General features: G+C 50.1%; 1 protein-coding gene across 2 annotated transcripts; it reads right to left on the reverse strand.

Annotated features, from left to right (window-relative positions):
• Positions 1-347: 347 nt before the first annotated feature.
• Positions 348-18247, reverse strand: BATF (basic leucine zipper ATF-like transcription factor). Of its 2 annotated transcripts, none has more exons than XM_053946533.1 (5): positions 18165-18247; positions 10365-10539; positions 5296-5646; positions 3384-3488; positions 348-953 (listed from the first exon to the last, which is right to left on the reverse strand). In XM_053946533.1, the coding sequence occupies exons 3-5, from the start codon at positions 5359-5361 to the stop codon at positions 747-749; spliced, it is 378 nt and encodes a 125-aa protein (XP_053802508.1). In that variant the 5' UTR covers positions 5362-5646; positions 10365-10539; positions 18165-18247; the 3' UTR covers positions 348-746. The 2 variants fall into 2 exon arrangements, with proteins under 2 accessions (XP_053802508.1, XP_053802507.1); XM_053946532.1 differs by lacking the exon at positions 18165-18247 and adding an exon at positions 11535-12789.

Consider the following 18247-nt stretch of genomic DNA (forward strand, 5'->3'; position numbering starts at 1 on the left):
ATGTGGAGGCACAGCCACCACATGGCATGTCACACTCTTTAGCCAGGTAGAGCCCTGCAGCAAAGAGGGACCCATCCTCCCCTGGGACCTCATCACCCCACAAACCACTGCTCCTCAGTCTGCCCAGCCTACAGCATAGGCCCTCCTTCTAAAAGTGGGGCTTTGGTTGCTGGCCCTGGATTAGACTCCTGTGCATGCAGGGCTGTTTTCTGGGCTCCAAGTTCTCCCATCCTGCTGCCTGTGTCTTCACTGTATCATGCCAGGCCTTAGGAGTGACTCAAATCCTATTTTGGAAACAAAGAGTTAAGCATTTTCAATCTTTATTTTACAAAAATAAACCAGTTTTGCCCTGACACTCTGTGGTCCCCAATCTTCCCCTCCACCCCTGCTCCCTTTCCTCTTCCTGGAGGTCTGGCTGTTGCATGCCATGGCCAGCTGCTCTTATGGAGGCTGCCAGTACTGCACACTCCTGTGAGTCTCCCCAGACAAGGACCAGAGAAGGGGGTTGGTGCCCTTTTGTGTCTGCCTCTTCCTCCCAGAATCCAAGCTGGAAACTGTCCAAAGATGCCTCATGGTGGCTCTGCCATTTCTGCATTGGGAGCAAGTCTTAGGCAAATCACTCAGAATACATACTTTAAGAAGGAATGTCCGTCTGTCCAGTTCTTTCCCTTGGATGGGAAAGCAAGCCCCACAAAGTTACTTCTTGTTGTCAGTGGAGCTGGCAGGCTGCTCTCCTGCTGGCTGGCTCAGTGCTGGAAGCGTGGGGAGCTAATGTGGGGTTGGTGAAACGAGTGTGTGGCATAAAGCACTTCTGGAGGCGGTGGAGGGGATGTCAGGATGGAGCAGAGCGGTTCATGGGAGCTCAGCATCGAGGTGAAGTGCTTCATTTCCTCTGTCAGCTGCTTGATCTCCCGGCGCAGGGCAGCATTCTGTCTCTCCAAGTCTTCACTCTCCTGAGGAGACAAAACCACAGGGGCTTCCTCAGCATGGGACCCACAGGGATGAGCTAGGGACATGAAGGCTGTGGTCCTTCACCTCTCTACCCCACAGAATTTCCAGAACTACATATTTCTGGTAAATTCATCACAGAGCCACGCCTGGGCAAACCCTCCTCCCCCAGCTGGCCAGGCCGGGTGTGGGTGCGATGCCGGCAGCCCCAGCCACGCTCCCCAGCCCCGGCTTACGAGAACTGACTGTGGCTTGCTCCCGCCCAGGCTTTCTCGCTCCCTCTCATGCACACACACATCTCCGGGCGCTTCCCGGGCAGCCCAGCCCCCGGGGGAGAGCACGTTGAATAACCGCCGTCTTTAACCAGAAAACCACCTGCCACAGGAAACCTGTCATGGCCCTGGAAAGAAGAGACTCACTGCTTCCTGCTAGCAGCCGAGGAAAGCAGCGGCTCGATGGGGAGGAAGGGGAGACGCTTGAGTCAGAAGAAAAGAGAAACTAAGGCCTCAGAAAAACTGAATTAATACTGGTATGAATGAGAATAACAACAAAGGGGTTAATAATGATGCTCAGCCTTGTCTCAACAATACTGAGAGCATGAAAGCCTTTGATACCTCTGCTTCTGCTGAAGTGCAGCCAGCTCCAGGCTGAAGCATTGCAGGCATCAACTGACCATGGAGCCAGCAGCCTGGGCAGGACCAGAGGATTGGAAACTCAGCTGAGAGTGCTAAAGCAAGACCCAGCACTTGGAGGCTCTGGAAAGCTGCACCACCACCTTGGCAAAGCAAAACTTTTGCTTGCCCCTCCACTGCCATGCTGATTCCAGAGGGTGCCCAGTCTGTGCACAGGTTGAAATGCACCCAGCAATTACAGCTGCTGTCACAGCAGAAGCTCACATAGCAAACAGCATCTCTCAGGCATGACCAAATGGTTTGGAAATCATTACTGTTGTTGAGCTCAGGAACTGATGGGAATCACCCAGGGGCCAGGAGTTCCAGCTTTCTTATGACTCATTCCCCTCAAAACACAAGCTAGAAAACCCTGGGGCAGACGGAGCTGGTGGCTCCTTTCATACCACCATAGCTCAAAAGGAGCCATGCTTTTCTGTGAAGAACCACATCAGAGAAACAAAGTCCCTAATGCAGCATCAACCAAAGGCAAAGAGTGCTCAGGGAATGAACCCAGAAGCATCAGGGGGTCACTGTCCACTGGAATTGAAAAAATAACTAGCAGAAATTTACCATCCATCATCAACTTGCCTCCCTGCATTTTTTCATCTACCTGTCGGGATTCAAACTGGACTTAGCCCCACTGCCCCATCCCAATGGGAAGGCAAGGACTGTATGCTATCAATGCTAGCTGAGCAGTAGTAATCTCATAAGCAAGTGATTTGTTATCTGCTCTAACAAAAGCAGCCCAATCCTCCTTGGTGCACAGCTAGGCAGAATTTTCCTGGGGGAAGCTCAGAGCCCATACCTACCTCTAGGATTACTGTAGAGAGAGCACTGACCCCAAGGAAAGGGCAGTTTCTCACCTCTCTCAGATACAGCTGCCCAGAGCCATTGCTGCTGGCTGATGTCATGCAATCAGCCTAAAGCCATGTCAGCTCTAGAAGGTTCATCAGCTACTGAGAAAGGAGTGAAGTCTCTGCCCTAAACTTAGCACCAACCATGGACTAAGGGCACTATGTAAGGAGGAAGGTTCAGAACTAGATTCTCAAGAATTATTTCTAATAATGGGAATATGGAGACTGCTAAATCAAAGGATGTTTTTTCGAACATGAGCTCAACTACCACTTTTCAAAAGACAGCCAAGCCCAGCACAGGGATAAAGATGGTTTCTGCCCCTGCAAGCTGCATGTTCTTCATCCTTCCCACCAGTGGCCCAAAATACATGGGACACACTTACCAATGTGCAAAATGCAGAGCATCCCAGCCCTTATACTCCAACACTGACTACATACACCTTCCCAAACACACACAGCCAGAAGTGATCATCCCTCCTGAAAGGCAGATATCTAATTCTTCACACTGGGAAGAGCTGTTGGGGGTGCCCACAGTGGCACAGAAAAATATCTTTGTATGCTGTTGCACCTCTGTATAAGTGGTAGCATGAATCTCAAACCTGGGGAGAGCCAAGCCAGGTGTGACTATGCTTTCAAAGAGCTCAGTCAGAAGAGGCTGGGAAAGGAAATCACTAATGCAAGACTGAGAGATAAAGATGGATTCAAAACTAGCTGCAAAACTAAACGCTTCAGTGGCAGTCATCCTGGGCTGTGTGCTCTCACTGCAAGTGCTGAGTCCTACATCCTGCCCTGGCCTCACTTCTCCTGTTCTGCCTCCACTGAGCATCTCTGCTCTGAGTCCCAGGGGGAAAGCACAGTTGTCTCCTATGAGTCCTCAGCACCAGGGATGAGAAAGGGTGGGAGTGCTCACCAAGTGCAGTGTGTCTGCTTTCTGGGTCTGCCTCAGGCGGCTCTTCTGGGCAGCAATGCGATTCTTCTCCCTCCTTTGGACTTTCCTCATGTCATCAGAAGAGTCCTAGGGAAACAAGGCATGGAAATGACTGGGTAATTCTCTTCCTCACCCTTCTCCTGCAGGGCAGTAGTTGGGAAAGGGACACAGCAGATAACATTGCTGAAGCACAGGACACACCCTCAACGCCAGTATAAAGCTGTAGCCCAGGGAATGTGTGATGCCTTTAGTACCCCTGTTGCCAGGAGGGGCACATCTGACATCCTTGGGGATCCCAGCACAGCTGGAAAATGACCACTCTCTCTTCACCAACACACTGGCCTGGGATATAGTTTGATGGACCAGAGTAAGGACCTCCCTCTGGAAAAAAAGATAATTTGAATTCTTCTACAGAAAACCATTTCCTTTCCCGTCTCTCTGCAGGGCAATGGCACTGCAGACATTCCAACTCCTTGGATATACCATTTTTCCAGATATTCAGCACCTGTTTTTCTCTTTTCACCCCTGTAGGTCCCTCCCTTCTCCATCACCCTTCTGTCTCAGGCTTTATTTGTTGCAAACCCTCACAACACAATATGACCCCTGCTTTGTTTAACTAGACAGACTCAGAGCTTTTGTTTTTAACACAGATCTTATCTGCTCCACCTCTCTTATCTCTGTCCTTGCTCTTTTCTGGAATCCCTTAGCAATGCCTGCAGTGCTGACTGCAACACTCCCAAGCTCCTTAGACAGGGGAGAACAGAGGTCTCCAGGCTTCAGGTCATGAGCTTCATGCACCAGCCATTCTGTGCCGAGATCTGGTCCTTCTGCTGCCTTCTGACAGTTGAAACTGTCACACAGACTTTCATCTTCTATTTTCATTTTGCACTGCCCCTCTTGTGGACTCCTTAACATTCACATCACCACTTCTCCACAAGACTACAAAACTCAGCCACAAAAGTTATCTTCCCAGCCCATTTATCTGTCCACATCCTCTCCCCCCTCCCCCAAACCCAAGATATTTTTCTGTGAACTTAACCGTTTTATCCTTGCCTTCAATACCCTGAAAATGTCTCAGATATAGCGGCTCCCATATCCTGCATCAAGTCCAGTCCCTATCCTTTGGAAAACCTAGTGCTTTATCTCTACCAGGATGCAAGCCAGGATGCATTCCCATCCTTGTTTGGAAGCCAAAAACCGTCTACCCTGATGAACCTCAAGATTTCTAAGCAAAGTCTCAGGCACTTGCTCTTGTTGCCAGCCCTAGAGAAATGGCAAATGACAGATAAAATAAAGTTTAGCCAGAAAAGGCAGTGAGAATACCTCAGACTCGTGTCTGTATCTGCCAGGAAAAGACCTACCATTAAGGTATGCCATGCAACAAAACAAAATCCCTCTGTGAAGCATCACTGACATGAAAAACTGCTGAGGCTGAACAGTAAAGAAAGCAGATCCAAAGCAGCAGGGCTTTTCTGGGTCCCGAGTGCTGTCCACAGAAGCAGGAAGCAGGCAGGTTGCCCCTGAGCCGCTGTGGTCCACGGCCAGGAGGTGCCTGCTCAGACTCCTCACCAGAGCACCAAATCACAGCAAAACTTCCTGCCTGCCTGGCATGTATCACAGGGTCCACCATGCCTGGGGGTCCTGGGCCCCCAGCTGCCCCTGGTATAGCCTCAGGGAAACAGGTCATCCCTCTCTGCCCATACCCAGCTTAGTGGCTGGAGCTTCTGCCAGGGCCCTTGGCTGAGCCCAGCATCTCTCTCCCCAAAGCCATTCTTAGAAAGCTCTGCCATATTGCACTGTGAAAGCACAGACAGTGGATGCCACCCTACTTCCTGCCCACCCGTGGCCCACCCTGAAATAGCTGGGGAGAGCTGGGGAAGGGCCCCTGCTTTACCTGCTTGCTGGGAGGGGGAGACTGGCTGAAGCTGCTGGAATCACTGCTGTCAGAGCTGTGGGGCATAGCTGCTGCTTCTGGCTCCCAGGGTCTCTTCAGCTTCCTTTGTGCTCTTGGTGTGCCTGCTTTCTGTCTTGCTTCTCTGCCTCTCCTCTGCCCTCCTCTGTCACCTCTGATGTGGCCCTTGGCTTCCTACTCTTACCCGTCCCAGAAGCTCTCTGTCCTCCTGCCCAGCAGTCCAACACTTTCGCTGCCTCTCCTCTCAGAGCCTCTGCACCTTCCCTTTAGGTCTCAGCCTCCTGTGGTTTCTCAGAACCTCAGGATGTAAGCTGAAAGTCACGTGGCCGGAAACTTTAAGGCAAAGAAGTAAAGTTACAGAAGAAAAAAAAATTAAAAACCAATTAAAAAAAAGAAGAAGAAAAAAAAGCACATCTGGGAAAAATGAGCTTCAAAATAGCCTGAAAAACCCCCGAAAAACACCTTCAGGCACTTGAAAAACAACGCGATGGGTTTTCTCTGAGACAAACAGCAGAGATGGAAAGGAAGAAAAGCCCCAGCTCTGGCTGTGAAACTTGGACCCTCAAAGGAGGGCTGTGCGGAGGAGGTGACACTGGGAGCCCCAGAAATTCCAGGGGTACTGTCCCATGCTAACCCCATGCAGGCAGGAGGTCAGTTCAGCCCCAGGCGACCTCAGTCACCCCAGCACAGCTGAGGAAATTCCCAAGCAGCCACACATCTCCCCACAACCCACCCACCCCCTCCTGCCACCCCCGACACGACTGACGTGGGTCCCGGGGAGGGGACAGGTACCCTCAGCAGCTGCCACATAAACACTGCTTGTGCAGGTGGTTCACGTGGGCACGATGTAGCACCAGTCCCATTTAAGAAGAAAGGCTCAGGATCATAGAACATTTGGACTGGGCTGGGTAGGACTAGTATTTTCTATAAAGCAAAGCTACTTAGCACTTTAAAACATTCATTAGTATGTCACCACTGGCCATAAGGGAATAGCAGCCCTGGCAAATGCTGTAAATATAAGAATTTATGGATCAGCCCATGCAGACAGCAGCAAGGAGAAGCTGCTTTGGATCCCCTTCTTTGTCTCCCAGTCTGTGCTCTCTGGGACTACTTCTATCCTTAGTACGAACCTCAGAAGACTAAAGATGTGCAGTCAGTCCCTAGGACAGCAGCGCTTCAGGGGTACCCTCAGAGTACCCCATGCTAGTGGCTCTGGAGGTGACAGTGCAGGAGTAGGAAGTGCCAAAGTAGGGACCATTTGCTTTCTGATCTGCTCATGTCACCAGATCCAGCAGGGTGAGCCAGGGCCACATGCCAACAGGCTCTCATCCACAGACAGAAGCACATGACTTTGGAGCTGCTAAGTTCTTGCATGTGCAATAAGGAGCAGATCTTGAAACACGCATGAACCCATCCATAGTAATCCACTCCTGTGGAAAACAGCAATTCCCAGTTCCCAACTTACTGGTTTATGTTGTCTGTGGGTCTTTTGGTTGAGTTTCTCCTGCCTCAGGCAGGAACAGCTAGCAAGTCTCAGCAGCAGGACATAAGTAAGGGCACTTGAGATGTAGTCATCATTTGGGAAAGAGTATTGGAAATAATTTCTGTATTGCAGCACAGAAAACACACTTGGAGAGAAGCATGTGCTTGGAAAACAGTGCAGACTTGCATGGGCACTGGTAGCATTTCTTCCCATCCTTGTCACTCATGGAGCCAACACAGGAGCAAACATGGCCAAAATCAGAAACTGTGTGGGGCTGGCTGCAGGCTGCACGGCTCAGGGAAATCTCCTGACTTAGCTCCAGTAGTGAAACTACTCCATTTGTCCCATTTCCCTTTTTAGAAACAGCCTGTGGCACTGGTGTTCTACTCTTAGCCCTTTTATCTGAACATTTCACAGCATTGAGTGTATTTTTCCTCCTGGTGTGCTGTATGGAAATGCTAGGATCCACCACACTTTTTAACATGGCTCCAAAGGTTTGCTTGGCATGACCCACACTGAGGGGCCCACTTTCCTGGAATCGCAGCCCCCTTGTAGCACACAGGGCTCTTTGGTGCATCTGGCTTCAGAAATGGAGTAGCCAAAGGGATCAGTGAGGTAAGAGGTGTTGAGTTCAGGCCTCCCAAGGCACTGGCTAGCAGAACAACCCTTGAAGGATCCATTAGCTCGCTGTATCACTACACTTCCTCTGAACTCTGCAACCCTGTGCAGCACTTCCTTTCCAGGAAGCACACTGCTGGATTCCCACTCTCCCGAGGAAACCACACTCCTCTGCTGGGGAGCAGGTCTCAGAGACTGCCTGGCCTGTCCTGCTCTGCAGGCTGCTGGATGGAGGGAGCTCCTTCCTCAGAGAAAAATATCTTTGTTCCATTCCATTATTTGACAAATTATCTGAACTCCTTCCTTTTGTAGCTAGCAGGGCCAGCGTCTGGGAGGCAGTTGGGAAGGTGGTAGGGCTGTTGGCAGAAGGTAGTGAGGGAAGCTGAGTGTCCTGGCAGGAGCTAGGACAGTCAGTGCAAAACTGTCCAGAATGTGGCCATGGCAAAGGCTGTTCTTTGATCCACAGGAGGAAGGTTTTGAGTGCACCTTGATTTGCCTAGAGCTGGGCTCTTATGAACAGCTGATGAAGATACCTCAGGAGAGAGCAACAGCATGGGAGAGGGTTTGGACACTTGGTCTTTCTGAGCAGGAATAAGAGAGCATCCCTTTCCTTGCCTTGTCCCAACATACCCTTTTCTCTTGAACTGGCCATGATGAATTCCTGCCACTTATGAACAAATAAGCACCTGTAAGTGAGACAAGTGTCTCCTGGTGGGAAGATGGGCAGAGCCTTCACAATGCTTCTCTGGGCTGGGCTGGACTGGACCCATGTTGTCTCCTCACAGACAGTGAGAGCCCTCTGCCATTTTTCTGGTCAGAGATGTGATCCCCCTACCCAGAGCAGCAGAAACCAACAGTATGGCTCCACCAGCATTTGCTCACAGCTTTGTGGGAACTGACCTGGGCACCTGCTGCAGGCAAAACATGGGGAGCTGATTTCCTGCTGCCCCTGCCCAGGCTCCCCCTTCTATGAGGGGGAGCTTCAGGAGTCAGTCTCCTAATCTCTTTGCTTGACCTAGGTGACTAAATCTACACTGTGAATAACATTCCCTCACTTTCTCCCTGGGATCATTTAGTTTTCTTTGATCTTAATCACAGGCGCCATGAAATCACTGTCAGTGGCACCAGAAAAACTCACCAGTGTTAGGCTACTGCCATACCAGCAGCTTGATGGAGAAAGGATGGTTCCAGAGATTTTTAGGGGAAGGACAGGACCAACCTTGTACTTGTCCCTTGTAAATTACAGCAGGCAATGCTGAAGGGAGTCTTGTTCTCCCAGGACAGAGTGGCTGCAGGAACTCGGAAGCCTGGGCTCAGTGTGATCTCAACTGCAGAGAAATGGTTTGAAAGCAGCAAGATGCAGTTCAGCAAGAACAAAATGCAAATGTCAAGCGAACCAAGCTGTAGGTAGAAGAACTGGGGAACAACTGATGGGGCAGAATAGCAGATTAGCAGGCAAAAATCCAGGGGTTGCAGAGCACTGAAAACTGAAGCTTTGCCAGCAGCAAAGGGGTCAGGTATTGACTTGGAGTTCTGGGGCAAGGCAGAGGAGACGACTGCCTTGTGCTGCCCATGCAGGACCCTTTCAGAGTCCTAGGCCAAGAAGTGGAGTAGTCTGGAAGAAAATAATACAAAGGATAAACACACAGAAATATTGCCCTAAGAGAAAGGAGTGAAGTTGTGCCCATTTAGCCTAGAAAAGAGAAGTCTTGGGGGTGGGAAGTGGGTGGTGAGGAAGGAACAGTCTTTCATATGTTGTAATAGAAAGGGTGGCCAGCTGGTTTCTGTACAGCCAAAGCAGGGTAAGAAGCAACAGGCTCCAACTGCAGCAGGAAAGGAGGAGGTCTGATATTCAAAGCAAGATGAGGTTAGGAAGACCATGGGATGGGCAATTCAGGAAAGTTAATCAAGCCCCTTTATATGAAGTGGCTGGGAAGAAACCTCTCTCAAAAGAAATCCAAGCTGAATCCTGCCTCTGTGGGATAGATTATGTTATGAGTTATGTTCCCAGGGTTTAAGTAAGGAAAAAGAAAAAAAAAAGAAAAAAAAAAGAAAAAAAAAAAAGTGATACAAGGATGGGTTCCTCAGAACTAAGAGAGCACATGTGGTATTTTTCAACCAGCTTTGCTTCAAATCCTCTTTCCCTATGTCCCACCTGTGCAACCAGCTTCCTCAGCACAGGTGGGTGCTGGAGTTTCCTTGTAAATCTGCTGCTCCAGAGCTCTTGCCTGCAGCAGGCTTATGACAGCAACATTCAGACCAGCATCTCAGCCCATCCACCTCACTCATATCGTTTGCACAGCTATTCAGTGCACAGTGCTATTTAAAAATCCAGCCTAGAGCAGTTACCAGCTTCAGCCTCCTGTAAACCACCGAGGTTGTTTCTGCTTCACATGTAGCATTTTATGCAAATAATTTCTTACAATATTTGGACAATTGCAATGACTTGTTTATAATTCCTCACATGAGTTTGAAGACTTTTGCAGAAATCAGTGCTGAGAATGGCCATGTTGAACAAAGTCCCTGCTCTCTACCAGATGCTTCTGCCATGTCCCACTCTGCCAGCACCTGTTGTCCTATCTGCAACGTGTGCAGCTTCCCCAGTCTCAGTCACCAGGGCTATTTCATCTTTACTGAGCTGAGTCTGAGAGTGAGGTTGTGCCAGGAGAGCTGAAGCATAGTCCCACCAAATTCATCCCACTTGGCAGAGAGCAAACACCAACACTTTCAGTCCCTACTGGGTGCAACCAGCCAAAGTACAAGAAACAGGTACTTTACACCCAGAATGCCTGATAAATGACAAGGGCTGTAAGTCAAGCACTCAAAATTATGGAAATCCCATACTTAAATCCCTAAAGCACACTTCATTTATGCCCTCATGCTGTGTAACATGCTGTGCTCTGTAGCTGCATGATCCACTAGAGTTTATTCCCTGGGATGGCCACGTTACCTTAATCTTGTCCTGCAGTCAGCGTGCTCCAACATCCTGCTTTTCCTTTTCTTCACGGACTCTCTCTAATGCTTGGCACTTCAGCACTGAGTGAGTGCTTCAGGGTTACTAATGAAGCTGTTTTCTCAGGCACCTTTTCAGATCCAGAGCTGATGATGAGGGGATGGAGTTATACCTATTTAACAGGTGCAAAATAAGAGACAAAGGAGATTTAGGTCATAAGTACTCATTCATTTTGGATACACATTTTGAACCAACTAGTATCTAAATTTTTTTATGGTTTTGGCACTATACAACACTTAGTTTAGTCAAACACCATATCCTGATGTCTGTGGCTGTATCTGCAAATCTTTAGCACTTCTGTAAAGCAGCTTGGGAAATGAGGAAGACGTGGCTGCTCCTGTGAAAGCTCTTGCTTATGTGGCTCACCAACTCACAGAGTAACTTCAAGGCAGGGGTAGACACAGACCGAGCTCTCCAGGGAGGCATCAGCTGTCTGCCCAGGAGAACCACCTTTCTTTCTGCAGTCTCTTGCTTCACCAACTTGATAGGACTTTCCCAGGCCTGCTAAAAAAGGAGGCAGCCTAGCTGTCCAGCTTATTGCTCCCTCCAGCCAAGGTCCAGCCTGGGTGCTGAAGAGGTGGCAATCCAAGGCAAAATGCAGGAAGTGATCATATGCACAAGACAGCTGAAGCTAGGCTGCCCAGGCAAACCCATTTCTGGCAATTTCTAGGTCTTTGGTACTTGGCTTTGCCTTTTTTGTGTGGGATTTTTTGACTGTCATTAGTAATGCATTTCTTTTTGTCCATATTTTAAAAGAAGGAAACTGTAGAAAGAAAATGCCAAATGTGCTAGCTTTCCAGATATGGACACCAAGCTCCAGGTAGATGGGTCCATCTGACCCCACTGGAGAGGAAGAGCAAGCTTGGCCAGAGCTGAAGTGTTGACAAGAGGTTGGCAAGGTCAGACCTCCTGCACAAAGGGGAGTTTCAGTCTCAAGACACCCATTATTTTAGAGTTCACCCCAGGCTATTTTGACTGGATGAACCACATTCTCCTTCTCCTGTCCTTTACAGATCAACTGGTTGTGTATTTAGTTGAGCAACCTCTAATCTGTTCCTGGCAAGGACTTAGCAGCTCATAAGCAAGTACTCTTACATGTACACTTACAAGAGTCTCCAGGTCAGCAGATCTCAAACCCTGGTAGAGTACCATCCATTCAAGGCCAAACTTCCTCTCACTGCTGTCTTCATAGGCCTTGTCTACCTTCTGGGATCAGTCAAAAATGAACCAGATCACCCAGCTGCGCTTGGGACACTGAAAAGGTTCAGCTACCAGACGCCCCCCAGTCAACCAGGGTTTCTTTGCTTCCGCTGAGCAAAGAAACTGGGCTGAGCCCACCAGCTGAACTATCCAAGCGCATGGACGTGCTGTGTGGAGGGTGCAGATGTTGTCTGACGGTTTGACTCATCTCGGTGGCAGTCTCGTTCGGTGATGATGGGGAAGGCCCAAAGAGGAAGGGCAGTGACCCGTTTAACCAGAAGGGCTGATCCACCCAGGGGTAGACTTACTGGTGATGGCAAGGGGCCATGGGCCCAGCTTCCTTTGTGCTTCCCAGTGTGTGCACTTCCAGGAGCAGGAGCAGGAGATGCACATGTAGCTGTTCAGCCCAGCCACAGTGGCAACAGGACTCAACCTTGGGACTCTGCTACTGCTGCAGTGAATCCAACTGCAGCAACCAAGTAGCAAATATTGTACTCCCAGGGATGAACAATGCCTGATGGAGGATTTGATGTTTACAGGGCTTTGGTTGAAGCCATGATCCATGGCATGGGGGTGAATAGTGTTTCTTAAATTAATATATGACTCTTGAGTGTATGACATTGCTGCTTCATGACTCCATTCAGAGGAAAATGTCCTTCAACACCACCCATCACCACAAAAGATGTTCAAAACTCCCAAGGATTGAGTACAGCTTATTTAGGGCATGTTCTTGCAGACAGACTCTGAGACACCTACCTCAGCAGGAGATGGCTGTGAACAATATTCATGCTAGTACTGTACTTTCAGCCCAATGGGATCTGCTTCACTTTTGGATTACGGAGGGGGTGTACACTGGGTTTCCCTTCTCTCTACCCCATTTGGTACGAACAAGAGCTTCCCAAATCCTTCAGCTAAAGCAGCATTCTTGGAGGAGGTGTTCAGCACAAGCAGCAGAGCTGACAGGCTCACATGCAGTGAGCTTGTGCCCAGGCATGTGTGGTGCGTGCATAAGCAGTGCTGGAGCCCAACACGTCAGAGGCAGCGTGGGGGAGGACAGGCAGCATGGGGCAGAGGGGCTGTGCAGGAGGGGACAGAGGAGCTGTGCAGAAGGTACACTTGGTGCCTGTGCAAGTAGCGCTGAATGGCAGAACCACACCAGCAGAGTTACCAAAATACACAAAGGGGTATCAGCCCCATTGGCCAGAGAGTTCATTGTGATGTGCTGTCACACCCTGGCACACACAGCTCTCGCCTGCTGCCAGCTCTCTGGGAGACAACCCAGAGTCCCAGAGCAGGTTGCTGAGGCAGGCAGCAGCAGGGCTGAGCCCCTGACCCAAACCTGGTCCATTCCCCAGAGCCCCCAGCCAAGGTTCCTCAATGCCTTTTTGAGAGAAACACAAGGAAGAAGGCCCATGGTCAAACACCGAGGGAAGACTTGCTTAGTGCTGGTATTTCAGAGGGCTTGTAACGTCCCACAAGTTTCCCCAGAGGGCTCAGAGCAATAGATGGAGGGAGGGAGAGGGAGCAGTTTCAGATGATCACCAATCCTGTGCTTTCCACCCTTGCATTTTGGAACCCTGGCAAGAGAGGTGCTCTGTAATCAGCCTCCCAGGACATGGCTACCTTCCCTACAGCTTTGTATGTGGCTGCCAACACCAGTGCCCAGACACTGGTGATCTGCAGCCTCCCATGGCACCTCATCCTTCATGGTGCTTCGGAGGTGGGACGAGGGAGCTGTGCTACACCCTAAGCCATGCCAGCAGTGATAGTGCAAGGCCTTGATTTGAAGACTTGGTCCTCCTGGTGTCATGAATAATGCCAAAATTGGTTTCAAAGAAGGGACAGGAAAATAAAAACTCCTCGCCACCATTCTTGACCTGAACCCCAAAGTAGATGTCCAAGAATCATGCCATCTTTTATCTTATTTAAGCCAACATTTTTTACTTCACTTTTGGGTATCTATGTTTTTCATATCAATACCTGATCCTTTGTGAGCCATCTGAAACTGTTGGCCAGCAGGGCATCTTGTCCACCTGCAGAAACCAGTTTGCTGGCTCTGTGAGAAGTATGTCAGTTTATCAGTGTGAAATGAGTTGTCTTTCCATTTCTTTGAACATCTTGTGAGGGGGTGAGCAGAGGAACAGACTTATCTCTAAGCCAGGAATTGCTCTGCACATCTCTATCATGCAGCATTTCACTAGTTTCCACTCCAAACTAGTGGGGTGGGACTTTTAGTCCCTGCATAGGGAAATTTTCCTCCAGCCCTAATTTAGGTCAGCACCCATCTTTGGATGTCTACTGATTTCACAGCAGGAAAGACAGAAGCAAACACAGGAGCCCAGGGAAGCTTCCCCCCATCTACCATGGCATTACAGTTATAAAGGATGGATGTACTGTTCTTCATCCCATTCCTCATGCAGCCTTCCTCCTTTCTCCTCTGCTGCACAGTGAAAGGGACCCACCAGGTAGCTCTATCTTGAATTTGGAGCACAGCCTTGAACCCTTTGACACTCGCATCTAAACTACCCAGGTGCCAACTGGCACTTGGGCACACTCCAGAGCATGGCTGGGAGAAATGCAGAGCTGCTGCTACCCCAGCATGTGAACTCAGCTGCCAGGCAGCGTGGGACCTTACAGCCACAGCAGATGGTTGCTGTCAGATGAAGAAATGTGCTGCTCCAAAGCCCTGCCTGAATGAGGCTCCATGTCTCGCAGGGTACACTGACTGCTTGCATTGCTCCTAAAACTTGTGCACGCGATCCAGCAACCTGCAGGTTTTCGACAGACAGCGGAACAGGTGCCTACATCCACTTTGCAGACACGGAGAACACCTTGCACCTGCAGCTGAGGGGGTTTGTTTGGACCAATGAGTCTGGCTTTGCCAGCCTGTTACATGGGCTGCATGGGGTGCCATCATGCTGCCTGGTCATACGGCAGTGCCAGCATGCACCAGAACGTGACTACCTTAGCCACTCATCCATTACCTGCTGTCTGGAGCTAGAGAGTGAATCAGGTCACTGCCTCCAGGGAAGGTCTGCACAGAAGAAAAGGGATGTCTCACTTGGCAAACACCTGCAAAATGCAGCAGTGCCTCTGTTTGGCACCCACAGAGTTTGCCTCTGTCACAGAAGTCAGTAGCCCACGTACTGAGAGGCACTTGCCAATACACACACATTAACTCTAGTGCAAACCCCCTCTTGCTGCTTGTCTGGTCACCAAGCGTTCAGCACCACCTTGAGATGAGCTGTCAGTAGCCATTTTATCCTCAGCCAGAAGCTACATGTTAGCCTGCTAGTGGCTCCATTTGATTTGGGAGCCCACAGGCCTGCAGCACAGCCTTGCTGCCCAGTTCTTTCTGACAACCCCATGACATTTCGGCACAAGCAGGTATCTAGCAAATCCAGCCAGCCCAGATGATGCTGCTGGAATTGGGGCCATGGCAAAGCAGAGGCAGGAACTGCAGTGTCAGGAGTCAGGACTTCCCCTGACGGTGTCACAGATGACAACTCAGCAAGTTCATTCTGCAGAAACTAGATAACATCAGTACAAGGTAGTGGTTACTGGCAAACGATCCTGTTCCTGAAGCTTCATCTGAGACATGACAGGCTGCAGTGAAACCCCTTTGTCAAGCAGACCCAAACTCTGCTTTTGCTGAAACCCACATGGGCTTCTGGAAGTAGCTTCATGCTGGTATTTCCTAGGAGCTCCAGGTCACAATGCTGGGAGCCAGGACTGGAGAAGTCCATCACTTTGCTAACACAGGGCCTTTTTGTCTAGCAGAGTCCCTTGAACTAGACAGGGATGCAGAGCTGTCAGTCTTACCCACAAGTGACCCACCTCCTGCCTTGAGCAGCAAAAGCTTTTCCTTCTCCTCATGGCCTAACCTTTCTCCAATCCCCATGGCACTCCACTTGAACTCTGCGCAAGCACAGCAGGACACAGGACTGGAGAGAAAAAAGTCTTTCCTTCCTTCCTTCTTGGAAGTGGCTGAAGTTCAATAAACCTCTTGGCAGATGTTCTTAATCAGCATTAAGGCCATCCTAGTACAACTGGGCTGACTGCCTGCCCCCTGAGTAGGCTTTGCTCACAAAGAAATTTTCAGCCCAGGCAGTCATACCACTGCCTGCTCTACCAAATATGTCCCTGGGCTGAAGTCTACTTGAGTTGGTTACTCCACTTAAAAAAACCAAACCAAAGAAAACCTACTTTTTACAGCAAGGCATCTGGAGGAGGGTTTTTCACCACCAAATGAGCCCATCACCTTAGCTAATTGGGAATAACTTCTTGCTGACCCTGACAGACAAAAACAAAGGCTCAGCATCATTAAGCTATCTCATCCCACAGCCACACGCTGCATCTTCAGCCTAAACTCAGCCCCAGGTGATGCACGGGCTGCAATGCCTGGCCTTTGTGAGCTGATCTGTGACTCCCTGCCAGCCTCAACATCAGTTCCTTCACCACCTTCTCCCCAAGTGTGTGGTGAGGAGCTGAAATATCTGTGCTGGGCAGGACACCCAGCTGCATGCAGGCAGAACCACTGAGGCTGTCACGGGTGCTGAGGCTTGGGGAAGCATGACAGGCACTGGCTGTGCCTGGAATTACAACTGTGGAGATGCAGTGGAGGAGTCAGCCTGAGCTGATAGGTGCTCCCAAGGCTTCTGCTCCTGGGGATTCAGATGCAGAGAAAAGGCAAACTCCAGCCATTATGTCATGAGTGCCAGCCCTTCCTGGTGGCTCTGACCAGCAAGACCTCCTGGCTGCAGGGAAGGATCTTTTCCTCATATGGGAAGTGTTGCTGACAGAGCTGCTGACAGCAAGCTCCCTGCCCATGGGGCTGGCTACACCTCTGACAGCAGCTGCCCTGCCTGCCTCCATCAGCCACCTGGGAGACCACCCCACGAGCTGCATGGTGTGGGGAGACTCATGCACCTAACCAGGGACAAGTGACCCACCCAGTTCTGCCCACAGAGCAGTTTCCTGAGCCCAGCAGGAGCATGATGCCTTCTCACAAGCACGGGATGCACATGGACTCATTCTCTTTGATTATGTCTCCCCCACTCCCCCGCCAATTTCAATTTCCAGCAACCAGTGATCACAAATAAGCAAAAGGTGTGCAAAGCCACGGGGAGCCAGGTGATGCTTCCAGGCTCAGGGAAGCAGCAGCTGTTTTTTCTCATTTTTCTGTGAGCATCCTTGCAGCACAGTTCTCCCTGGCTCCTGTCCTGTGCCCAGCCATGGGCCATGATGGTGCCAGTAATGCTCAGCAGAGTCTGGCACCCATGGTAATCAAAGCAGTTTCCATGACTCTTGGTAAATATCAAGGCTGGGGATTTCTGGGGCTTGTTTTCCAGCAAGTTGAGTAGAAGAACCAATAAGGACAAAGACAAATGAATACCTGTTGCCCTTGGCTCAAAATGAAACAAGAGAGACAGGTCACTGGCAAAGCTTAGTTAATACCACTTACCACAGAGTTAGGGAGTCGCCCTCAGCTGCTGACAAGAAGGGCAGAGGACGCAATTTTTCATAGACAATGTGAGAACAATACTATGAAAACTGCAAAGTAATGACCCCCAAGCATCCTCTGCTGCAAGCCAAGGGAGGGAGGGGCTGGATGCACTGTCCCCAGGACTGCACACATACCTTGCCTACAAGGGAATGGGGGCACTGGGTTGGGAGAGGATGAGGAGGAAAGGAAGAGGGCCACAATGAAGCTTTGGGAGCATGATGGCCTGCTCAGCCTCTTTGGGATGACCTGATTGCAGGAGAGAGGGGAGAGGAGCTGGCAAGACACTTCTGGGGAAACAGAGTTCTCACTGCCTGACACTTGTTAGAGGTCCAGCAAGAAGAAGAGAATCAGGCATGCAGTGTAGGACACTCACACCAAACTACTGTAGCTGGACTCCCAGCCTGTTTATCCCCCACTGCCCCAGGCCTGGTGATTTTGGGCAAAGTGGTACCTACCTTTCCTTAGGAGTGAAGAGAAAAGGATGGCTTTGCAGAGGGAACTGGGGTAACATGTGAAGGGCACCAGAGAGCTGTTACAAGCATCTAAACAATGGAAAAGTAATGCAGCTCACCTGCCTGGGATCAGGAAAAGTATGGTATCATCACTCTGAGGAGAGCTCTGGCCTGAACTACTAGTGAGTGTGAGAAGGAGCACAAGAGTTATGACCTGAATGTGGATCTCATAAAACAGAAGATGGGTGTGTCCTGGAGGAGGCTTGCTGGCACCCTGGAAATTCCCGTTGGTGGTCCTGGTTATTAAGCTACCTCAGGTACCTCAGAAGCAGAGCGGCCTGCAGGTGAAATGGCCAGGAAGCACCAGTGTTGCCAAGTGGGCTCACATGTTTAACAAGAACCATCTGATGGAACCATGGGATGGGGCACTCATCACTTCCCTGGACAACCTGTTCCAGTGCCTCACTCCCATAATTTTAAAATGCTCTTAATATACAATCCAAAACCTCTTTCAGTTTAAAACTGTTGCTCCTTGTCCTATCACCACAAGCCCTGGTTAAATGTCCCCCTCCAGCTTACCCAGAGACCTTTAGGTACTGGAAAGGTGCTCTGAGGTCCCCCCAGAGCCTCCTGTTCTCCCGGCTGAACAGCGCCAGTTCTCG

The sequence above is a fragment of the Vidua chalybeata genome, chromosome 6, assembly GCF_026979565.1.
Source record: "Vidua chalybeata isolate OUT-0048 chromosome 6, bVidCha1 merged haplotype, whole genome shotgun sequence".
In the NCBI taxonomy this organism is placed as follows: domain Eukaryota; kingdom Metazoa; phylum Chordata; class Aves; order Passeriformes; family Viduidae; genus Vidua; species Vidua chalybeata.

What these genes read in the sequence shown, in the direction of transcription:
- BATF (XM_053946533.1), bottom strand. Translation starts at nt 5,361, where the DNA reads ATGCCCCACAGCTCTGACAGCAGTGATTCCAGCAGCTTCAGCCAGTCT. An exon ending in CTCCCCCTCCCAGCAAGCAG is followed by an intron (nt 3,489 to 5,295) that starts GTAAAGCAGGGG and finishes TTGTTTCCCTAG; the next exon opens with GACTCTTCTGATGACATGAG. An exon ending in AAGCAGACACACTGCACTTG is followed by an intron (nt 954 to 3,383) that starts GTGAGCACTCCC and finishes TTGTCTCCTCAG; the next exon opens with GAGAGTGAAGACTTGGAGAG.